Source organism: Dunckerocampus dactyliophorus, chromosome 19, assembly GCF_027744805.1.
Source record: "Dunckerocampus dactyliophorus isolate RoL2022-P2 chromosome 19, RoL_Ddac_1.1, whole genome shotgun sequence".
Taxonomy (NCBI): Eukaryota; Metazoa; Chordata; class Actinopteri; order Syngnathiformes; family Syngnathidae; genus Dunckerocampus; species Dunckerocampus dactyliophorus.
Window position 1 is genome coordinate 1,708,907 of NC_072837.1, and position 20,699 is coordinate 1,729,605.

General features: G+C 42.7%; 2 protein-coding genes across 3 annotated transcripts; one reads left to right on the forward strand and one right to left on the reverse strand.

The window, feature by feature from the left end:
- Positions 1-162: 162 nt before the first annotated feature.
- On the forward strand, positions 163-10,232 carry abcd4 (ATP-binding cassette, sub-family D (ALD), member 4). Of its 2 annotated transcripts, XM_054761279.1 has the most exons (19): positions 163-493; positions 603-721; positions 1,535-1,662; positions 1,765-1,904; positions 1,979-2,095; positions 3,262-3,387; positions 4,313-4,363; positions 4,650-4,744; positions 4,831-4,952; positions 5,503-5,594; positions 5,695-5,784; positions 6,272-6,477; positions 6,556-6,647; positions 6,727-6,763; positions 7,132-7,181; positions 8,494-8,546; positions 8,618-8,694; positions 8,789-8,904; positions 9,743-10,232. In XM_054761279.1, the coding sequence occupies exons 1-19, from the start codon at positions 450-452 to the stop codon at positions 9,842-9,844; spliced, it is 1,857 nt and encodes a 618-aa protein (XP_054617254.1). In that variant the 5' UTR covers positions 163-449; the 3' UTR covers positions 9,845-10,232. The 2 variants fall into 2 exon arrangements, with proteins under 2 accessions (XP_054617254.1, XP_054617255.1); XM_054761280.1 differs by lacking the exons at positions 163-493; positions 603-721; positions 1,535-1,662; positions 1,765-1,904 and having other exon boundaries at positions 3,267-3,387.
- acss1 (acyl-CoA synthetase short chain family member 1) lies at positions 8,923-20,655 on the reverse strand. The gene is made up of 14 exons (XM_054761278.1): positions 20,214-20,655; positions 20,025-20,121; positions 19,749-19,948; positions 16,704-16,879; positions 15,846-15,998; positions 14,976-15,123; positions 14,604-14,741; positions 14,011-14,103; positions 11,867-11,979; positions 11,510-11,636; positions 11,306-11,433; positions 10,670-10,733; positions 10,474-10,589; positions 8,923-10,408 (listed from the first exon to the last, which is right to left on the reverse strand). The coding sequence occupies exons 1-14, from the start codon at positions 20,506-20,508 to the stop codon at positions 10,232-10,234; spliced, it is 2,025 nt and encodes a 674-aa protein (XP_054617253.1). The 5' UTR covers positions 20,509-20,655; the 3' UTR covers positions 8,923-10,231.
- Between the last annotated feature and the right edge of the window lie 44 nt (positions 20,656-20,699).

The following is a 20,699-nucleotide window of genomic DNA, read 5'->3' on the forward strand; positions in this document are numbered from 1 at the left end:
AAACATTTGATTATGACGAGTAACCCAAGTCAAAGAGGCCATGCGATGAAAGTCGTCACCGTGACGGACTGTCATACCCTCCTTACGTTTGTTTGCAGCGTTGTTAGCAGGTGGGAATAGTGATTTTGACGGTCCCGTTGAACGAGACTTTTATTTTGAAATAGCACAACATCCTGTTAATGCGGAAGTGAAGCGTTTGTTTGAGACGAGTGATCCAAACAGTCAACAGAGGACAGGAGATGAGGAAGTCCTCTATACCGGCTGGTCTTAAATGTAAAGGCAGTTTAATGAAAAGTATCGTAACGGTAGCTTTAATGTGAGTTTTAGACACAGTCCCCCGTCAATTTAATTCCTGAATGCTGTAAATGCCGTCATTACAGGCTGCGGCAACGGCAAAGTTAGCTCGACTGGCTTGATTGTAGTTAGTGTTATTTTTTGTTTCAGCACAAATGTCTCCCTTAGAAAAATCAAATGGTAGAAGAACAACACAAAGGTAAGAAATGTCAACGTTGCATTTTATTGCAGGACAGTCGACCATTGTGTCATCACAATGGTGTTGAGTCCCTACTTCTCTTTCTCTTATGTTCGTCATTTCAATGAAGACCAAAACTGGACTGGAAGTTTGTGCAGAGGTTCTGCAGCATCCAGAAGGTTCTGTTTCCTTCCTGGAGCAGCCAGAGTGTTCTCATGTTTGGGACGCTGCTTGGAGTCACGTTAGTTGGTAAGTTTAAACACACAGCGCAAACCCGGAAGTACGTGGCGTCACACAGTGCACGTGAAAGTTGAAAGTCCAGCATTTTTTGTCTGCAACCTTCTAGTATTCTTATGCTAGCAGTGACTATTTAACATATTAGGATTCCGAAACATTTCCAATACGAATTTGTCACCAACCCGTCGTCTATGCAGAACAACCCCAAGTCCCCGTCCACCCTATTATTATCAGAGAAAACAATCAATTTATGAGAAAAAGTTACGATATTACAAGATTTTTCTAAATGTGGATAAAAGTCGTATTGATATGCGGATAAAAGTTCATTTGAAATAGTTTGAAAGGATAAAAGTCATAAGTCTTGAGTCCGTGACAAATTCATAATATTACAGTGTTATTCTCAGATGTTTACAATATTTTTTCTTTGCTTTCTGTGTGCTCCATAATTTAACGGCATAATTTTGTGACAGAATTTTAAAAGCGTGTGATTTTCCCTCACCACCACACTGCTGATCAAATGCAAAGCTAAAAAACATGTGTAACATGGACATAAACGTGTCAAAGTACCAAAAGTAATCATGGCCGTGCTTCTGAAGCGTCCAATCAGATTGCTGTGATGTCACCCTTTATGCTACTCAAAGCCACTAGGTTTTGTTCAGGTTTTGTGTTTTGTCAGTGTAATCAACTCGTTGTGCAACTTCACTCCTGATAGCAAAGTGACTCGTCTGCATCTGACCTTTACCTCACAATTGCCTAATTTTCATATGATTTTGTTTTTTTTACAAGGTGCTAACACATCTTTTTTTTCTTTTCTCCTCTCATCAGAGCAGCTGATCATTTACCAGGTGGGTGTCCTTCCTAGTCGCTTCTACAATGTGCTGGCTGACGAGGACAGCAAAGGCTTCAAGAGCCTGCTGCTCACTGCCATGGTGGTCATTGTGCTCAACTCCTCTGTAAGTGGTATGATTCAGTACATCTGCACTACACAGTGCAGCAAACACAGTGCAATACAAAGCGTGCGCCAAAATAACCGTCCTACGCATTGCCTTTAACAGTTGAAAAGCTTGGACCAGTACATTTCCAACCAGATGTACATCAGCTGGAGGAAGACGCTAACAGAGAGCCTCCACACGGCTTACTTCCAGGGGAGAGTCTACTACACCCTTAACGTGCTCCGAGAGGACATAGACAACCCGTGAGCCGGCCGTATTCGCATTCCCGATATTAGCAGTATTGCTGACGAAGAGGTGCGCCTGTTTGCCCACACAGCGACCAGAGGATCAGTCAGGACGCAGAGAGGCTGTGCAAGCAGATGAGCACCATGGCCAGCCGACTGCTTGTGTCACCTTTTACGCTGGCTTACTACACCTACCACTGCTTCTACAGGTATTGTTTGCATGTGTATACACTCTCTACTCTACCATATGTAGTCATCTTCTTGTTCTCTACTGTGTCTATTCACCGGTTGATGGAAACTACAGTAGCTACGAAAAACATGATGCATAAAAGTTCCACATTGCCGTGGTGCTAACTACGTATTGGCTTATGGTGGTCCACCACTAAATAAAATGAAATAATAGGAGCTATAATGATGACAATAAAAAGTGATTCTAACAGAAAATATACTGGAAGTAAAGATCTATAAATTCTATTATATACGTAAATTACACTCATATATAGTTGGAGCAATGTAATGGTAATGTTTTTTTTTGTCAAATTCTTATTATTTTTTGATGTTGGGTACCACTTTAAAGACCGTTATTTATTAAACCATTATTTCTAACAAATATTAATATTATTATGTTGTTTTGAAGCATTAGTGAACATTTAGAATTGTAAGTAAGGCAAAGTACTTTATATTTGTCTATTTAGTGTAGCGTAAACTCACTATGTGGCATTTATTTGGTCAGTCTGGCTTCTTACTTACTCTATTACCATTCATTTACAGAAGGGGTCCAAAGTGTAGCCCGGGGGCCATTTAATCCCGTGGCTGTTTTGTTATTGGCCCTCAGCACGTTCCAAAAATACAAATAAACACGAAAACTTAAAAAAACAACAGCAAAAATGGGGAAAAAAACAGTAATTTTACAAGAATAAAGACAAAAATAGCATAAATTTGAAAAATAAAAAAAAATAGTTGTAATATGAGAAACAAATAAAACAAAAAAAAAGTTGACATTTTTGGAAACATCAGAATATGACAGGAAAAAAATGTTCATGAACAATGATGAATTATGTAAAGATTGAAGCTTTGTCACCGATAACACAAAGCTGACATGCAGGCTGTTTTTAAGTATAAAAAGATCTGAGCATATCTACATGGGTTGGTTTAAAAACATGTAAAAGTGACCCCCTCATTCTTCGATTTTTCAGTTTGCGGCCCTCGGTGGAAAAAGTTTGGACACCCCTGATTTACAGTATAAACCCTCCGTAATGTGCAAAAATAATAATGCTCTGTTTTGTTTGCCGTGGACGAACAGTACACGCAGTAAGTTAAGTTAAGTGCATCACGTTGTGCGAGTGTGTGACGTAACGTGATGACATACTTGCAGCACAGGTTGGATGGGTCCGGTGATGATCTTTGGCTACTTTGTGCTGGGGACAGTGGCCAATAAAATCCTGATGGGGCCCATTGTGTCCACGCTGTTTGAACAAGAAAAACTGGAGGGAGACTTCAGGTATGTGCTGTGCATGTACGTGCGTGTGCACGGCCAGGGTACTGTGTTTGGAATTTGAGGAAGTGGATCTACTACTTTACCGGATCTACTGTTCCCCGCCCCACACTGGACAGGATGCATCTGTGTAATTTTGGCAATTTAGGAAATAAGACAGGCTGTGGAGGTCGAACCCCAACCCTTCCTGAAGGACAGATGTAGTTTCACTTGGATCCAAGGCGGGTTTAGGAGGAGGAGAACGTACAGTTTACCGTGCTTTTGCTCTTCTAATTGGATCATTTCCAGCTGTTGTGTCCACATCATGACATTACTCAGGTTTTAAAAGGAAGTAAAAAGGTCATCAGAAAACGTTAGCCTGCATGTGCAATGATGAACACGTGCGTTTTACGCCACCACCCTGTTATCCATGCTATTTCAAATGTACATTTTTGATGAAAAAACACCCGATCCCAAAGACGTATTTGTACGTTGCGGTTTTTGGCGCCAGAGGCAAAAAGAGGTGACACAACTGCACATGCATGGATGTTAGCATGTTTAGCTTTTACAGCAGATTTAAGCCATAAAAACGGCCACAAGGTGGCAGAAGTGCACTTGATAAGAGGCCGGCATGTCAATTTGTTTTTTTTATTTAATTTGTTTTGTATGTATTTATTTTTTAAATGAACATGTTTAATTGTGAATAACAAATAATACATATTCAAGGCTGCAGTATCGCTGTCAGACCTGAAACACTTGTATCGGGACACCCTTAAAAACAAGAGTCAAGTATAAGTTCTTCACATGACTTCCAGCACAGAAAAAGCATGTTTTTTTTTAACAGAGGATTTTGTTGTTTGCCAAATAAACAAGCAGGAAACCATGAACTTAAACATAACCTTGCATAAAAAACATGTTTGTGCCAAACACGGTGTGATCTTTTCTTATGTAGATTCAAGCACATGCAGATCCGAGTCAATGCTGAGTCAGCGGCCTTTTACAGGTAAGCCACACCTTAAAATAGCACGTAGATCATCAAAACAATCTACTGACCCATCCCAAAGTTAAAAACATTTTTTGCCGTCATGCCGCCTCACTTAGACCTCAGTTCAGCGAGCATCATAAATGATGACGTCATGTTTTTCTTTTTGTGCTTGTGTGGCTATCAGGAAAGTGAGCTTGATAAAGTTAAGACTGAGTGTTGTAGTTCTGTCCAAATGCAACGTGGGCGCAGGAGCCTTTCTCAGCTGTACGGCAAAATCCATCCGGGGTAAATGTGTGTGTTGCAGAGCTGGTAAAGTGGAGCACATGAGGACCAACAGACGTCTGCAGGCTCTGCTGAAAACACAGCAAAGTTTAATAAACAAGGAGCTATGGCTTTACAGTAAACACACACACACACAGTGTCAGTCGCACACACCACCTAAAGGCTGAAGGGTCACCTTAAAGCTGTTATTTGTCCCCTCCCAGTCGGGGTGAACACCTTTGATTACCTGGGCGGCTTCCTCAGCTACGTCATCATCGCCATTCCCATTTTCGGCGGGATCTACGACTGTCTGACGCCTGGACAGCTGAGCGCCCTTATCAGCAGGGTAAGGCTTCCTCTTCCTTTGGAACTTCCTCTATTTCCACCAGGGGTGTCCCAACAGGAAGTGAAAGGATACGAGGGAGCCAATTCTAACTTTGAAATATGCTAAAAGCTATCCCTTGTAGGTCAGTGGAAGCTTGTTTTGGATTTGTGGTGTAGCGAATTTGTTTAAATAACATTTCATTCATAATTCATTTAATTTTTAGAGTATGCGGAGGGCCAAAATACAAAGTGGCCCCCGGGTCGCACTTTGAACACCCTTGTTTCACGTGATAGAATGTGTTTCTTTTCACAGTCGAAAGCGCACTTGAACGCCTCTTGGAGTATACTATACATAAACACTTTTTAGTTACGCAATGATGTCTCCCAACCACTAGGTGGCAGCACAGGCTTGTTCTCCTAATCAAGCCGTGCATGCAGTAGAGGGAATGAGATCTTACTCTCATATTACCAGAGTGGTCAAAGTGCAAGTGCGGTATTGTATTAGTAGGTGCTGCTTCTTTGTTTCCTGTTTTACCAGCCGTGTCCTCTGTGCCGTCCTTGTCCACACGCAGAACGCCTTTGTGTGCATCTACCTGATAAATGGCTTCACCCAGCTAATAGACCTGTCCACCACGCTGTCAGACGTAGCAGGCTACACCCACAGGTAGCACTCTGCACGCGTAAACTCACCCACCGTCTGCTCCTCCTCCTCCTCCTCCTCCTCCTCCGCTGACTGCACGCTTGCTCGCATGTGTTTGCCTCAGGATCGGAGAGCTGAGGGAGGTGATGGATGACATCCTACGGGAGCAATGCGACTACGATCCGGCTTCAGGGGAAAGCTACGACTTTGACAGGTTGGCGTGGAAGGAGCACACACACACACACACACACACACACACACACACACACACACACACACACACACACACAACACTATAAAAAATCTGACAATATATTGCAATTGACTGTCATTTCTGCTACGTTACACTGTTCACCCACTGAGACAGACTATGACAAAAGGGCTCTCACTCCTTCCTGCCGTTTTATGGAACAAACGCGCCAAAGTGCACGTTTTAATCTTGCGAGATCTTGTGACACGCCTACTATTTGGTATTTGACGGCATGCTTGCACTTCTTGCAGTGGGGTCATTTATTTGTCACATTTGTGAAGCTTTTCTGTGTTACGAGGTTTGTTTGCAGGATTATGCAACTTAGAACATTTTCTCCAAAAGGATGAGTATGACGGCATGGGACAAGGGCTCACTCGATCCAAAATGATTGCATGTATGTGCTCCTCTGACCGAGGAATTGTCGTCACCTTAGTTTCATGTGTCCACGCAGTGACTTCAACATCCATGGGGGCCCCGTGGACACGGCCTTCATCCTGGACCACCTCTCCTTCAAGTCCCCGTATTCAGAGCAGCAGTTGGTGGAGGACCTGAGCCTGACAATTCGAGAGGGAACACATCTGTTGGTGGTGGGTAACACCGGGACCGGCAAGACGTCCCTCCTGAGGGTCCTCAACAGACTGTGGGAGGCACAGAGCGGTGAGAGCACGCACGCATCGAAAGTCATTGGACGGTGGTTAAGATTCACAAATGTGCGTTTATGCGTTGCTTCATCAGGTTTTGTCCAAATGACCACGTGCTTTGGGCCCAGAGGAACCCTCTTCCTGCCCCAGAAACCTTACCTGACTGACGGCACACTACGCGAGCAGGTCCTCTCTGGAATGCATTCTAAATAATGAAGTCTTACCAAAATAAAAGCCTGAATGACTGAATGGCTGTTCCCAACAGGTGATCTACCCTCTGAAGGATATCTACCCACTATCAGGTATCAGCACTTACACCTGACGTCACTATAGTCCAGGGGTCACCAACCACCAACCTCATTTTTGTAACATTTCTTTTCAGAGCTTATTTTAAACCCACACAAAGCGAATATGCTTGTTTTACCAGAACATGAACAAAATGCTGGTGTCCACAACTCACATGTTGTATTTCTTTCTACTGGTCTTTCATTATTAACTGAACACCTGAATGGAAAGCAGGCTTGCGGGCACCTCATGAGGTCGTGGGGGGCTACCTGGTGCCCACAGGCACCACGTTGGTGACCCCTGCTATAGTTGCTAATACTAACATTGCCATGCTACACATGTATGATTCTCATTCATCCATGAAGATGATATTTTTTCTTCTCAGGGTCTGTGGATGATGACAGAATAATCAAGTTCCTGGAGCTGGCAGGGGTGGTGAGGTTTACATTTTGCATCATCCAAAGATGTTGGACACCTTTTAGAATGTTGTCCCCAGGGAATTAATGGAAATAGGAATCATCTGTGCTCAGGTCAAACAATCTTATCATGAATCAAAACCTGAACCAACTTGGAAAATCATCTCATTGCTATTTTTTCCCCTCAATATTGTGATTTAATATGCGAGGATTTTGTCAAGGTTCTCGTCTCATGTCTTTGTCAGGAAATTGTTCTTTCTCACAGGCTACAGTTGTAAACTTGCCAAATACTTTGACTTGTGGCGTTGTAAGCATTCACCACAACAACTTAACAGAAGTCTGCCAACCAGTGTGGTGTAAACCTAAGTATGTAATTCAGTCGGAAATCAAACTAACAAACAAACAGTGATGATGCAAACCAATCAGCGGCTTTACCGCTTCAACAAGTCTCATGAAACATGACATGTAAACACGTGGACTGCACTTCTTATTGCCTGAACTTACAGTTGATAGATAAATCAAATATAAATAAAAAATAAAGTTACTGATCTCCAGTCAGTAACATCACTCATACTGAAGTGCAGGAAAAGTAACCAACTGAGGTGTTTTAGGTACAGTCATCCCTCTTTTATTGTGGTCCATTGGTTCCAGACTGGACCACGGCCACGATATGTGAATTTCTGCAAAGTAAGATTCCTTCTTGATAAATGGAATATTTTCATAGTTATGGCATAGAAGACCTGTTTACAATGTTCTAAATGTGTGTTTTTTTTTTAGCATGATTAGGGCCATGAAACAGTCACCTTTACATTGGTGTTACACAATACACAGTAGTTCATATAAAGATGAGCCTAAAATAAGGTTCAGCGTTTTTAGCTTCTTGTAATAAATAACAGTAATATACGGTTGTTGTAATATATAACAGTAGTATACATATACTGTACATATACACACGTGTAACTATGTATTCATGATCAACTTTTTTTTTTCATATGCATGCATATGTACGTATGTATGTGTGTGTGTGTGTGTGTATATATATATATATATATATATATATATATATATATAGTATATACCAATGTTAGTAATGTATTTATCATTTATGTGTATATACTGTGTGTGTGTGTATATATATATATATATATATAATCTTTCCAATTCTATGGTTATCATCGTGCATTTCCTCGCTGCCATCACTGGTAGTCTTTTGTGTTTATCAATTTTAGAACTGTGGTTGTACTTGACAATGTTTTGTTTTACCGTCATGTACTTTGAACCTTTCAACCTGTAAATGGTGGCTGAGTTTAATTAGCTTTGTTTCCCTGTAGTCCAGTCTGATAAAGCGAACAGGTGGGCTGGATGAAATAGTGGACTGGAACTGGTAAGAAACCTCAGACCTCTTGTGTATTTTTTTTTTTTCCTCCACACATTTTCACGAGTTTGTGTCTGCAGGTACGACGTCCTGTCTCCAGGTGAGATGCAGCGTCTTTGCTTCGCTCGCCTCTTCTACCTGCAGCCCAAATACGCAGGTGTGTTGGATTGTGTTGGTAAAAGAACATCATCTTTAAACAAAAGTCTTGTATTATCCCTGATTTTTTTTTGTTGTTGGACTGATGGTGACAGTTTTGGACGAAGCCACCAGTGCTTTGACTGAGGAGGCGGAGTCTCAGCTGTATCGCATCTGCAAGCAGCTGGGCATGACTGTGATCAGCGTGGGACACCGCAGCAGTCTGGAGAAGGTCAGGACAGTAATTCACTTGCTTGTTCAAATGCTCATTTTATTTTGTCTATTTTTTAGTTTGTGTACATTTTCAACATACTGTATCGTGCGTGTATTTACGGTAGCTATAGATGTGTTTATAGCCGTCCCTCGTTAACACAGTTAATTCGTCCCAGACCTGACTCTGATGAGTGAATTTCAGCAAAGTAGGATTCAATATTAATAGATGGAATACTTTCTTAGTTATGGCATAAAAAACCTGTTTGTGACCTTCTAAATATGTTTAATATTATTAGAGCCTTCTAGACATGAAATAACACCCCTATAGTCACCTTTACATTTGTATTAGCCAATATAGTCGATATAATCAGAAAACAAGACCTATTAGACACAAATAAGACTCACACGTTAGCAGATCCTTGTTTTTCTGGACAGCGTGCTTCCTGCCATGGTTATTGTCTCAAGTGTGTTTCAATGCCAACATGAAATGGTTTGTACTCATATTATCCAACATAGTAGACATAAGACTAAATAAGCCATTTAGGACGTAAATAAAATTCCTGCTAATGTGTGTCACAGTAAATGTGTTCCCCAGGTGGCGGACAGGATGTGACATGGGAGGTTCAGAGTTGAGTTTTAGCTTATCGTGGGTTATGTCCACAGTCCACAGTAGCCTGTGTTGTTATGATTATGATGTTATTACTGCAGTCGACGCCTGCTGTGGCGATGGCATCTGGTGCCCGTCTCACCAAACAATGAAAACCGTGATGTAGTGAGGGACGGCTGTATAGTATGTTAGACTGGCATGGTTCAAATTAAGTGTCATTTTCTAGAAATGTTGGTTTTGTACTTCACAGCATCACGACGTCCAGTTGAAACTATGCGGCGCCGGTCGTTGGGAGTTGATCAGATTGAAAGGAGGCGATGGGAGTCTCCTGGACGACGTCTTGGCCTTCTGACCTTGGCATTCATCGTTCCCTTTTGAGGCGAGGACAAGAGGAAACACTCCAGTCCACACAGTCTTCTATCGTGGGTGTGTCTACAGGCCTTTTAACAAGGTGACTCCACGTGGGCTTCCGCCAAAAGTTGCTTCATTTTAGTTGCTGTCACCTCTGCCGTGGTGGTGCAGATCAGGATAAAGGTGCAGATTTGTCACTTGAATTTTTGCCACTTTTGTTTTTTCATAAAGTTTGTCCTTGGTGGACGTTTGTGCTAACTGAAGCTAATGAGAACCAACGAGTGAAGTTAATGTTTACAAAAGTAGACTAGTGTGGAATGTACATAAGACTAATTGCTTATGAACAATTAAAAGTAGTTGAGTACAAATACAAGTCCTTTACAACTATTCATGGTTGTTGTTGTTTAGCACAGAGGTCACTGTGACCTTGGATGATCTCCTGAACAGCTGCGGGGTCGTCCAGCGTGCTGAGGTCACCGAGGCCAGCAAGGTCGCGCTCCACCACTTTACGCAGAACCCGCCGCATGATCTTTCCCGAACGTGTCTTTGGGAGACGCTGGACAAACTGCAAGCAGAATACGAAAAGCCAAACGTTCCGTTGTGATTCGTAAACGTGTCGCACAAACTAACCTGGATGCGGTCCGGGCAGGCGTACTTGGCGATCTTGTCAGAGACCATGTTGTTGATCTGTGAAGTCAGGTCTACATCTTGGACGTCCTGCTTTAGGACCACAAATGCGTAGACCCCTGCAGGAAGGGGGAGGTGTGAGTTGACTCCTGTTGGCGCTTGTGGAGGTCAGCACAATGACAAGCGTGTGCTCACTCACCTTGTCCTTTAATGCGATGTGAGCAGCCTATGACCGCAGACTCGGCCACTGCACAACATTGGTTCTACCACATTACAACAGTAGCATGAATGCACAGCTTAAAGGAGAACTGCACTTTTTTATTTTTTATTTTGCCCCTTCGTCCACATTCCTTATGCGAGACATGAACGCTCAAGTCTTTCTCTTTTCTGTGCGTTGTAAAGATATAAAAACAGCTAAAAATGAGGCAGGTAATTCATGCACGTAAAGGGGCACACCCATTCCGCCAACAAAGCCTGCAATTCAAAACACCAACAAGGTTTTACGGTTTAATGTTCATGCTGTGAGCATGTAGTTAACAGGTACGTTCATAATAACAGGTAATACTTCAAAGTATTTTGCCAGACTTTGCTCATTTTAAGCATTAGCGGGCATTCTTCGCTGCCTCTTCTTAGCTGTTTTTACATCTTCAGCACGCATGCACACAAAAGAGAAAGACGTGTGTTCATGTCTCACACATGGACTGTGGATGATGGGCAAAATTCCAAAACAAAGTTTTCCTTTAACATATTCTGCAATTAGGAGAAATCCATAAAGCAATCTTTAAGCCTATTTAAACCCAACCCTAACCAAAACTCAAGGAGCGAGCGGTCTTACCACTACATCTTCAATCTCAGCTGTGCCAATCCTGTGGCCGCTCACGTTGATGACATCATCAAGGCGACCAGTGATCTGGTAATAACCCTCCTTGGAGCGATGGGCGCCGTCGCCGGTGAAGAAGTAACCTGTGTGACCGAGCCGTCGTGACATCGTCTCAACACACAAATACGACCACTTGATTGCATTGGAGGACACCTTTACCAGGGTAGGTTTTGAAGTAGGTGTCTATGAACCTCTGGTGGTCGTTATGGATGCTTCTGGCCATGCCGGGCCACGGCTGAGAGATACAAAGTGCTCCTGAGGCGTCACTGGATGTCACCTCTTTGCCCTGGAGCACAACAAAACATCACTTTTACCCAGAGGCAGCTTTAAAACACGCTAACATTAGCATTTTATGTGACAGGATGATGATGGTTCAAGCACACACACAGACTTGTGTGGGGGCAGGGCGGGTATCAAAAGTGACACAGCTGGTGACTATTTTATAATCCTCATCTGACCCTACATCCAGGACGTTCCCAGCCATTTTACTCGGCATACACACACACACACACACACCTCGCTGTCCATGAGCGCTGGTTTAATGCCAAAGAAAGGTCTCATGGCCATTCCCGGGACAATCTCTGCGTGTGACTCTGATGGCCTCGGGGCGATGCAGATGCCGCCCGTCTCTGAGAAGGAAGAACAAACGCAAGCCACATGAGAGAAGCGCTCTTACGATATTTTTGGTAACATAGCACAACGGAGCCATTGATGCTAGCGTTGAAGATGAACAGTTGCACCTTCAAGTAAACCACAAGTTAGGTCGGCCAGCCTGGACCACAAGGACTTAAACATGATAATCGGGTGGAAATGGTTCCAAACAGCAGCAGAAGAGGGGGAATGGCTGCTGCTTTAACTAAAGTGGGACAACAAATGACATTACAATAGCAACTGGCAAATCATTAAAAACAAACAATACAAATCATAACTGGAGTTTGCTGGCGAAAAACATTAAAATACCGACTGGTTACAAAAAGGCTGGGAGAGGTTCTACATAAGCTGGGATTGGAATTTAAAGTGGACAATTTTATAAACATTTTTGCAAAATTACAAAAATTAAAATGGAAGAAACATTTTTAAAAATGGGACGGGGGTTAAAATAACAAAAATACAAAATTGTACAATAAAAAAACAGGAAATTTCAATAAGAAAACCTTGTAAAATAGTGTAAAAATATATATTTTTTATATATCATTTTTAGAATTTATAATTTTTAGATTGAATAAAATACACAGTAAAAATAACTTTAAAACTGTGGATGGGTTAGGGTAGGAAAAATGAAAAATACGGTAAATACTTTCATATATATAGAAATAAAAAGAAAATGCAAAATAATATATACATATACCCACACAAATATACAGCATATACATCCAGATACATACACATTAATAGGCTGCGGTATACCGTAAATGTACAAATCAAATATATAAACCTATATCTGAAATCCTCCAATCTGTCGTGTATGATCCGTCCCGGGAGTCCGTATGCCAGCAAGGGATCAACATCAAATGCACCATCTGAACAGGCTAACTTGCTCCCACATGTACCAAATGTCAATTTATGAATAAAGCCACTTAGTCCTAATTGGAAACATTAGTCTGGGAAAACAACAACAGCATTAGCAGAGTAGGATATTTCAGCTTCTATCTGTGTCTGGGAATCCTAAGCACCTCATGTGCTGCTGCTGCTGCTGTTAATTAATTAGAGATATTGGCCATTTGGTGACTACTCTAATTTACAGCACATACAGTACAGCCACTCGGGTCTTACGGTCATCTGTTCATTTGATTCATTTGTTTATCAGCAAAACCAGATTATTTCCCATCGTGTTATGTTATTATTGTATGCTAATTTGTTACTAAAACATGTCATTATGATCGCGGGTAAATGCCCGTAGGGTTGTCTTCTTAAAGTACACTAATGACACACGGATGTACGGTAATCACAACATGTTCTTGTTATTAACAGTTTGTCACCGCCCAGTGAAAAAGCATGTAATCTATCTGCTTTTTATTTCTGCAAAGTAACCAAGAAAGGTCACTTTGATTGTTATTTTTGGTAAAAAAAAAAAAAAAGATCTAAATATGGAGCTCCATTTGCCACGTCTTCTGCGGCATGGTTTACGGTGCTGCGCTACGAGGAAAACATCTGGTTTGATTCAGTCCCGTCCCGGTGGTGCGTTTAAGGGGAGGAACATTGGCAGGCACTGTAACATTGTACACGCACACATCCCTGATCTTATGCATCACTGCTTTTAGCTTAAAGACCGACTAACACGTCACATTGCCGACTTAAATAACCTTTGTTCTAACCACTTGTGTGATAGGACACTCTGCGCTTTATAAAGACAAATAACACTTCCAATTGTTTATAATACAGTATGTTTATAATACTGTATGTTTTTAAATGTTTATAATACAGTATGTTTATAATACTGTATGTTTTTAAATGTTTATAATACTGTATGTTTATAATAGTGTGTGTTGTATGTATCCGTCAACAGTTTTGGCACACTCTCACGTTACTGAATGAAAACTTGACCAATATGGACGTGAGTTAGCAACTATTAGTCTGTAAGTCATTGACCATTATTAAGCATTTTGACCACAACCCACAAAACAAACCTTATGTCACGCTCGGTGGTGGTATTGGCTTACCTGTTTGCCACCAGGTGTCCACCACAGGACAGCGTCCCTCCCCCACCACCGTGTGGTACCACTCCCACGCCTCAGTGTTGATGGGCTCACCCACTGCACAAAAGAAAACAAGGCAACCAGTAAGACGTACAGTCAACCACGTCCTGCTGAGACTGAAATTATGGAGGTGTGTTTGGGGGAGCGAGGGGGGTGGCTTTACTGGGGAATGTTAAATAACCACCCCGACTCGACATTCCGTGCAGGAAATTCCTCTGATGACTTTCCCCTGCAGCAGGAACTAAAAAAGTAAACACAGAAGCCGAATGGCCTTTTTCTGTACGCCTTAGAGTGAATGAGGGTGACTGGATCCTTTCTTGCACAAATTAATGCTAAAATAAATCATATTCTATAGTCATATTCATATTTTAATTGTTTAAAAAAAGCGCTCGTCACCCTAATAATACCCATAGAGTATTATAACACCACCCAAATAATATGATATGACTTTTGTATTGTAATAAATAGAAATGAGGTGGTTGATGGAGGCATGGTGTCAATTAGAGTACACAAAGCCATCTTCAACGGCCTATAAAAGTCTTCAGTGTTTTTTGTACCGGATCCGAGCGTCCTGAGGCTGGAGCGGTCGTACTTGTGCACCCACTGGTCGCCGTACTTGAGCAGCAGGCGGATGGCCGTCGGGGCGCCGTAGAACTGGCTGATTTTAAGCCTCTCCACCATCTCCCAGTACCTTCCTGCGGACACACGAGAGCATCTTGAGCACACTTTTGGACCACGTGCAGCTGTGTGACACAGAACACAACCGAGGTCTTGACTCGTGTGCGTACACAAGATCCTAAATTTAGCTCAAGTTGTGATGTCCACCACTTGAGACCCATGCTTGCATACTTAGAAAGCCATAAAACATCCGTCTGAACACCATGTAAAGGCTTCACGCAGTACAGTGCAGCGATCCAAAGCTGTCCTACCTGGGTCGGGGTAAATGGGCGTGCTCTCAAACAGCACCGTGGTCCCCCCGTTGGCCAGCGGTCCATAGACGCTGTAACTGTGTCCTGTGATCCAACCGATGTCTGCGACACAGCCGAACACGTCGCCGTCACAGTAGTCAAAGACGTACTGTAGCGGGAAGAACACACATGCAGTGCTTCACAATGAACTACAGCGGCCCCCCTGGCTGACCAACGTCAACATAAGCCAGGGGTGTCCAAAGTGCGGCCCCGGGGCCATCTGCGGCTGTTTTTTTTTTTTTTTTTTTAAATGGCCCTCGGCACATTCTAAAAATACAATTAAACAGGAAAACTTTTTTTAAAAAGCAGCAAAAATGGAAGAGAAGAGCAGTAATTTTATGAGAATAAAGTCGTAATCTTAGGAGAATAAAGCCATCATTTCACAAGCATAAAGACACTATTATGTTGGGAAATAAAAAATAAGGTCAAAATATTTTGGGATAAAGTCATATTACAAGAAAACCCCCCACTAGAACAAAGTTAAAAGTGAAATGTAAGAAAAGGTTGCTATGGACACGTTTGCCATGTCACTTCTAACACTTGTTTTTATCAATATTCATCTACATGGCCTGGTTCACAAAATGTAAATAAAATATCAAAGCAGCCCCCGCATTCTTTGACTTTTCAGTGTGCAGCCCTTGGTGGAAAAAGTTGGGCACCCCTGACATAAGCGGTTCTCTACTTAACCAAAAGCGAAACTACTTCCGTCCACATTTCCGTGTGAGCACTAAGCGAGGAATAATAAGAACGCGGTGGAGCGGGGCTTGATGAGTTGGTCAACACAGACGGGTTGGCGACATAAGCGGGTTCCACGGTGCAAGCATTGCTTACCTTGTGTGTAAGTGAGGTATAGAGCAGGTATCCAGCCTGAGTGTGCACGAGTCCTTTGGGCTTCCCGGTGCTGCCCGACGTGTACAGCAAGAACAGGACGTCCTCACTGCCCATGGCAGCCGGCTCGCACACCGTGTCCTCCGCCTTCATCTCCTGCCAAGACAAGCTTTGGTTATTACAAATACAGTCGTCACGGTTCAAATATCGCTCCCTTTTTCAAAAAATAACGAATAAATGATGGCTGTGTGGTGGTTGACTGTGGTCTATCATTAGTCAAAAAATACTGAAAGACAAGTGATAGGTAGTATTGTGGTCACCAGACATGGTCATGTTAAAGAGACATGATGTTAGATTACATCACCTTTCATACTGCAAGGAGACTGGCTGAGACAGCAGAGCCGAGCCGACGTGCTATGAATGAGACGGACACGGTTCTCCTCTCGTTCCGTGTGGAAGTGGTACATTTTTGGCTTCTTTGTCCTTCTTTCCCACTCCGTTTGAGACACTTAAGTTTAGAATAAGTAAATTGGAGCGGCTAACTAGTTAGCTCAGTAGCCTGCTATGCTAGCGGCAGCCATATGTTATGTCGCTGCGGTGACACCTTCGTCTGTGCAATGTGATGTAAACGATGTAAACAATAGTTTAAAGGAGACTATATGGGTGTTACTTGATGTCTGCTCTAGTAATGTTAAAACATTTAGAAAGCCAAACAGGTTCTGTACGCTTAACTATCAAAATTCCATTTATAAATATTGAATCCTACCTTGTGGAAATAAGTTATCTCTGTCAGGTCTGGAACCAATTAACCACGATAAACAAGGGACGCGGTTCGTTAGGATCGGCTTTGTGCCCTCTCACCTCCTCCATGGCGACATCCTTTGTCGTCATGGTGACCGGCGTGTCCGTCCTCATGGCGACAAACACCTGCCGCACGGTCGGGCAGCTCTGCACCGCAACGTCCACCGTCTTCTTCAGGCAGGTGACCTTGCCGCCTCGGACGCCCTCGTTGACTGTAATGACGGTGCTGGACTGGGCTGCATGTGTACACAAACGACGTAGTTACTAGCTTCTAATGCAATAATAAGCTAATTATATGCATGTTTGGCCAGAAATAAGCTTGATTTGAACCAATTAGCGAGGTTTAGCGGCTGCAGAAAACTACAGCTGTGTAGTTGATGTCCTTCAGGACATCTTCTGTGTTTTCTCATGAAAAGAACAATTTCCGGGCGTAGTTGCTCTACCTAGTGGTGGTGATGACGAATTACAGTTGCATTCAAACTGGGGGATACGACGCCCGCGTGTGGCGTGTCTGCATCAGAACTTCTTTAGTGCAAACTTTTGTCCAAACTTTTTCCAGCAAAGGTCACATATGGAAAAGTCAAGTTATATTTGTTTTTAGCTTAGCTTTGGATTATAGGTGACAAAGGGTATTTTTAATACTATCAAACTTTTATATAATACATTTAAAAATTTGTATCAACATTTCAGTTTTTCCTCGTTACATTACATCTTTTTCCCCCCATTGTTGCTGTTTTTTTTTTTTTATGTTTTTTTGTTTTGTTTTGTTTCTACAATGTGCCGCGGGCCAATGAAAAAACAGCTGCAGCCCGCAAATTGCTCCCCGGCCGCACTTTGAACACCCCACAGTCTTACGTTGAACGACCCTAAAAGACAGCATGATTTGGAACATTTGCAGGGACTATGTCTCTAAAGTCTCGCTAAAATGCAGAAGTTGAACCGCCGTCATGTGCATAGGAATGATTCCATACCTGTGTTTTGCTTTATCTTTGGCTTTTCTTTTTTTTACGGGTAAATGCAATAAGGATGATAACAGTTTTTTTTATTATGTTAAGTTTTTATTTTTTTAAAGCAGTTAACTTGTTTTTACACATGTTAAAATGCAGTTAATAAATGTATCATGATGGCCACAGTTTGAAACTACAACGGATTTTTTCTACTTCCATAATTTCCTACAGAACTTTAGAGCTTTAAAAAAAAGTCTTCAGCTAGTAAACTAGTGTTTAGTAAAATTACATAAAGTGGTCAAAAATGTGCATGATGAGATATTATTATTGTTCCAAAAATTAACAGTCAGCATTTAAGGCTCACTTTGTCACCAAGAAACGCTCCGAGGGTCCATAAAGCTTTGCTGTGGAGATTTATGACTTAAAGTGGAACTACACACGGTCACCCTCTGATAAGAAACTCTTGCCTGGATCAACCTCTGGACCCACTGAGGTATGGTATGTGTGCCAAGCCCTCATGTCTCTTATTGCCAACACATCGTCCCACATGCAGTAAACCGTGGCTGCAGGACATCCAGGAGCACAAGGAGCAGTACTGCTGGTCCTGTCCCAGGTTTCTTCCTGTTAGTTTAAACGCCAAGAATACGCCAAGGATACTATGCTCCAGTGCGTTCAGCTACATGGGATAGTTGATAGTCTTGACAATGCTGCCTTTGCTCTTTGCTACCTTGACACCTGAATTCCCTCCTCTGTGACCACAATAAAGGATTATCTTATCTTGGCCTGATACCAGGAGAGGGAAATAAGCTATTTAGTGTTTGAGGTGACATTACTAGATAACATTTTCAGCTAGAAAACTCATTTGTTTACATGGCAACGACATTTTAGAGCCTCAAAACACATTTTAACGGTGCATAAATGAGCATCAGTATTATTTCTGTGTGGATGCTAAAATGTCCCTCCCAAGCAGAATAGTTACTTTTTCAATCAGTGGAGAAGTCAAATTTGAGGTTCAAGGCTGGTGAGTACAATTTGGAGACTCACAAGCCAATCGAAATTTAGGAGTTTAAACCATAATCCCGCGAGACGTCGGCAAATCTTGTGAGACTTCAGCTCACTTAGCGTCTAACGCAGGAGCCTCCGATTAAAATTGAGTAAGGGCCTTTTCTTGTTTTTTTCCACAGCGAAGGGCCAAACCTCATTTTGCCTTAAATTGCATCATGCAGACTAGCTCATGTCAACAGGAAATGTAACAAAAGCCTTCACATCACCCTGTTGTTTCAATACAACACTATTATCTGGGCACATACAGTAAATTGCATTTCAAAGAAAACGGGACCAACTTTCACATTAATAATAAAACAACGGATGAACACGAGGCTTGTTTTTAAGTTCAATAAAACTGCACCGGTTTGTCTGGCAAAATAAGATTCAATAAAAACATCATTAACAGAAGAGCTGCAACAATACACCCTCTTAATGTTTTAGATTCTTCATGATTTCTTGTTATTGTTGTAGCTGACATTGGGATTTGCCTGATTTTGTCACACAATTCCTCTTTTTTTGTTGACCTTTGATTAAAGTCTCTGCAGTAAAACTACTTCACAACGCTCTCATCAGTGAGAGATTTTTTGTTTTGCTCCAATATTCATACAACCCTTAGCGAACACTCGTTTGCACGTTGATGTGCTATAAACGAATGCGTTACATTCATCATACAGAAGAATTAAGGTCTAAGCTACGTTATTTTCCTCCTTCCCCAATTCCCAACTCTGAGCATCAATAAACTCTCACCTTTACTCACACTAAGGTGTCTGCATTTCGGACTTCAGCCCACAACCCCAAATTGCTTCCTGACAGAAAAGGGTGATGATAACCATAGCACCAGAAATGGAACTTAACGCAACAGTCTGCTCAGTTCAATGTGGGTAATACAATTAAGGATACATCAATCACAGTCATTGACCATGTAGATGTTAACGCTCCAAAGACCTTCTTGTTCCCTCTATGATGCGTCTTGTCGGGCGTCTTCAAAGTTATACTTGGGTTTATTAACAGTTAATTTGACTTAAAGTGAGCATGAATGTTAAAATGCACCATACAACAGTGTGGCGTAAATAAAGGTTTTATGACGGATTGTGTTCCGTCCATCACTCACCATCTCTGATTCTCTCCGCCAGCGCCTCGGCACTGAAGCCTGCAAACACCACATTGTGCGTGGCGCCTATACGGGCACAGGCCAACATGGACGCCACAGCCAGAGGGCAGGGGGGCATGTAGATGGTGACCGTGTCGCCCTTCTTGACGCCACGCCTCCTCAACAGGTTGCCAGCGCGGCAGGTCATCTCCAGTAACTGCCTGTGGAAAGCAAAACAATAACAATAACACATGACAGCGAGGGAGGAAGGGGGACATGTGGCTAAATCTGGCTGACCTGTAGGTGACCTTGACCTCTGACCCTGGTTCATCTCGCTCCCAAATGAGTGCTATCTTCTGTGGGCTGCTGTGTGCATGGCGGTCCAGGCAATTTACTGCATCATAATATCATATATAATACAGTACAAGCAACAATGCGTGGTGCGTTTAATGTCACAGGAACGTTGCATGTTCCCCATAACCTTACCGGACACGTTCAGCTTTCCTCCCTCGAACCATCTCACTTTGCCCCGGTCCAGATCGCAGTCCAAAACGGTGTGGAACGGACTGATCCAGTCGAGCCGGTGACGCGCCACGCAAGACCAGAAGCGCTCCGTGTGAGCGACGGAGAACTCCTGGAGCCCCGCGCGGTCCCGCACACCCTCGAAGCCCGCAGCCTCCGGCATGAAAGACGCTGCGTGGCTCTTCCTCCTCCGGACCACCGCGCGCAGCAACCGGCGGCTGACAGACGACACTTGGGCGCATCCGTGAGAGAGCCACATTCTCAACGTGAAAATTAATCCGGCTAAGAAGAAATATGACAGCTCAGCATTTCCCTGCACTGTGGAGGCATTGTTTTTACTGCACTCAATAAGTTCCACAGGGGGAGGGCTGGGCTTGTGGTGCGTTCAAGGGCGGTACAAGCACAACCAATGTGCAATAGTCATCTTTTCCAACAACAAAAATAAAAATT

Excerpts from the sequence above, each read along its gene's own strand:
- abcd4 (XM_054761279.1), top strand. The coding sequence starts at position 450 with ATGTCTCCCTTAGAAAAATCAAATGGTAGAAGAACAACACAAAG. Across the intron at positions 5,785-6,271 it reads GAAAGCTACGACTTTGACAG|TGACTTCAACATCCATGGGG; the intron begins GTTGGCGTGGAA and ends GTGTCCACGCAG. Across the intron at positions 8,547-8,617 it reads GAAATAGTGGACTGGAACTG|GTACGACGTCCTGTCTCCAG; the intron begins GTAAGAAACCTC and ends TTGTGTCTGCAG.
- acss1 (XM_054761278.1), bottom strand. The coding sequence starts at position 20,508 with ATGTGGCTCTCTCACGGATGCGCCCAAGTGTCGTCTGTCAGCCGCCGG. Across the intron at positions 19,949-20,024 it reads GAGGTCAAGGTCACCTACAG|GCAGTTACTGGAGATGACCT; the intron begins GTCAGCCAGATT and ends TGCTTTCCACAG. Across the intron at positions 11,434-11,509 it reads CTACTTCAAAACCTACCCTG|GTTACTTCTTCACCGGCGAC; the intron begins GTAAAGGTGTCC and ends TCGGTCACACAG.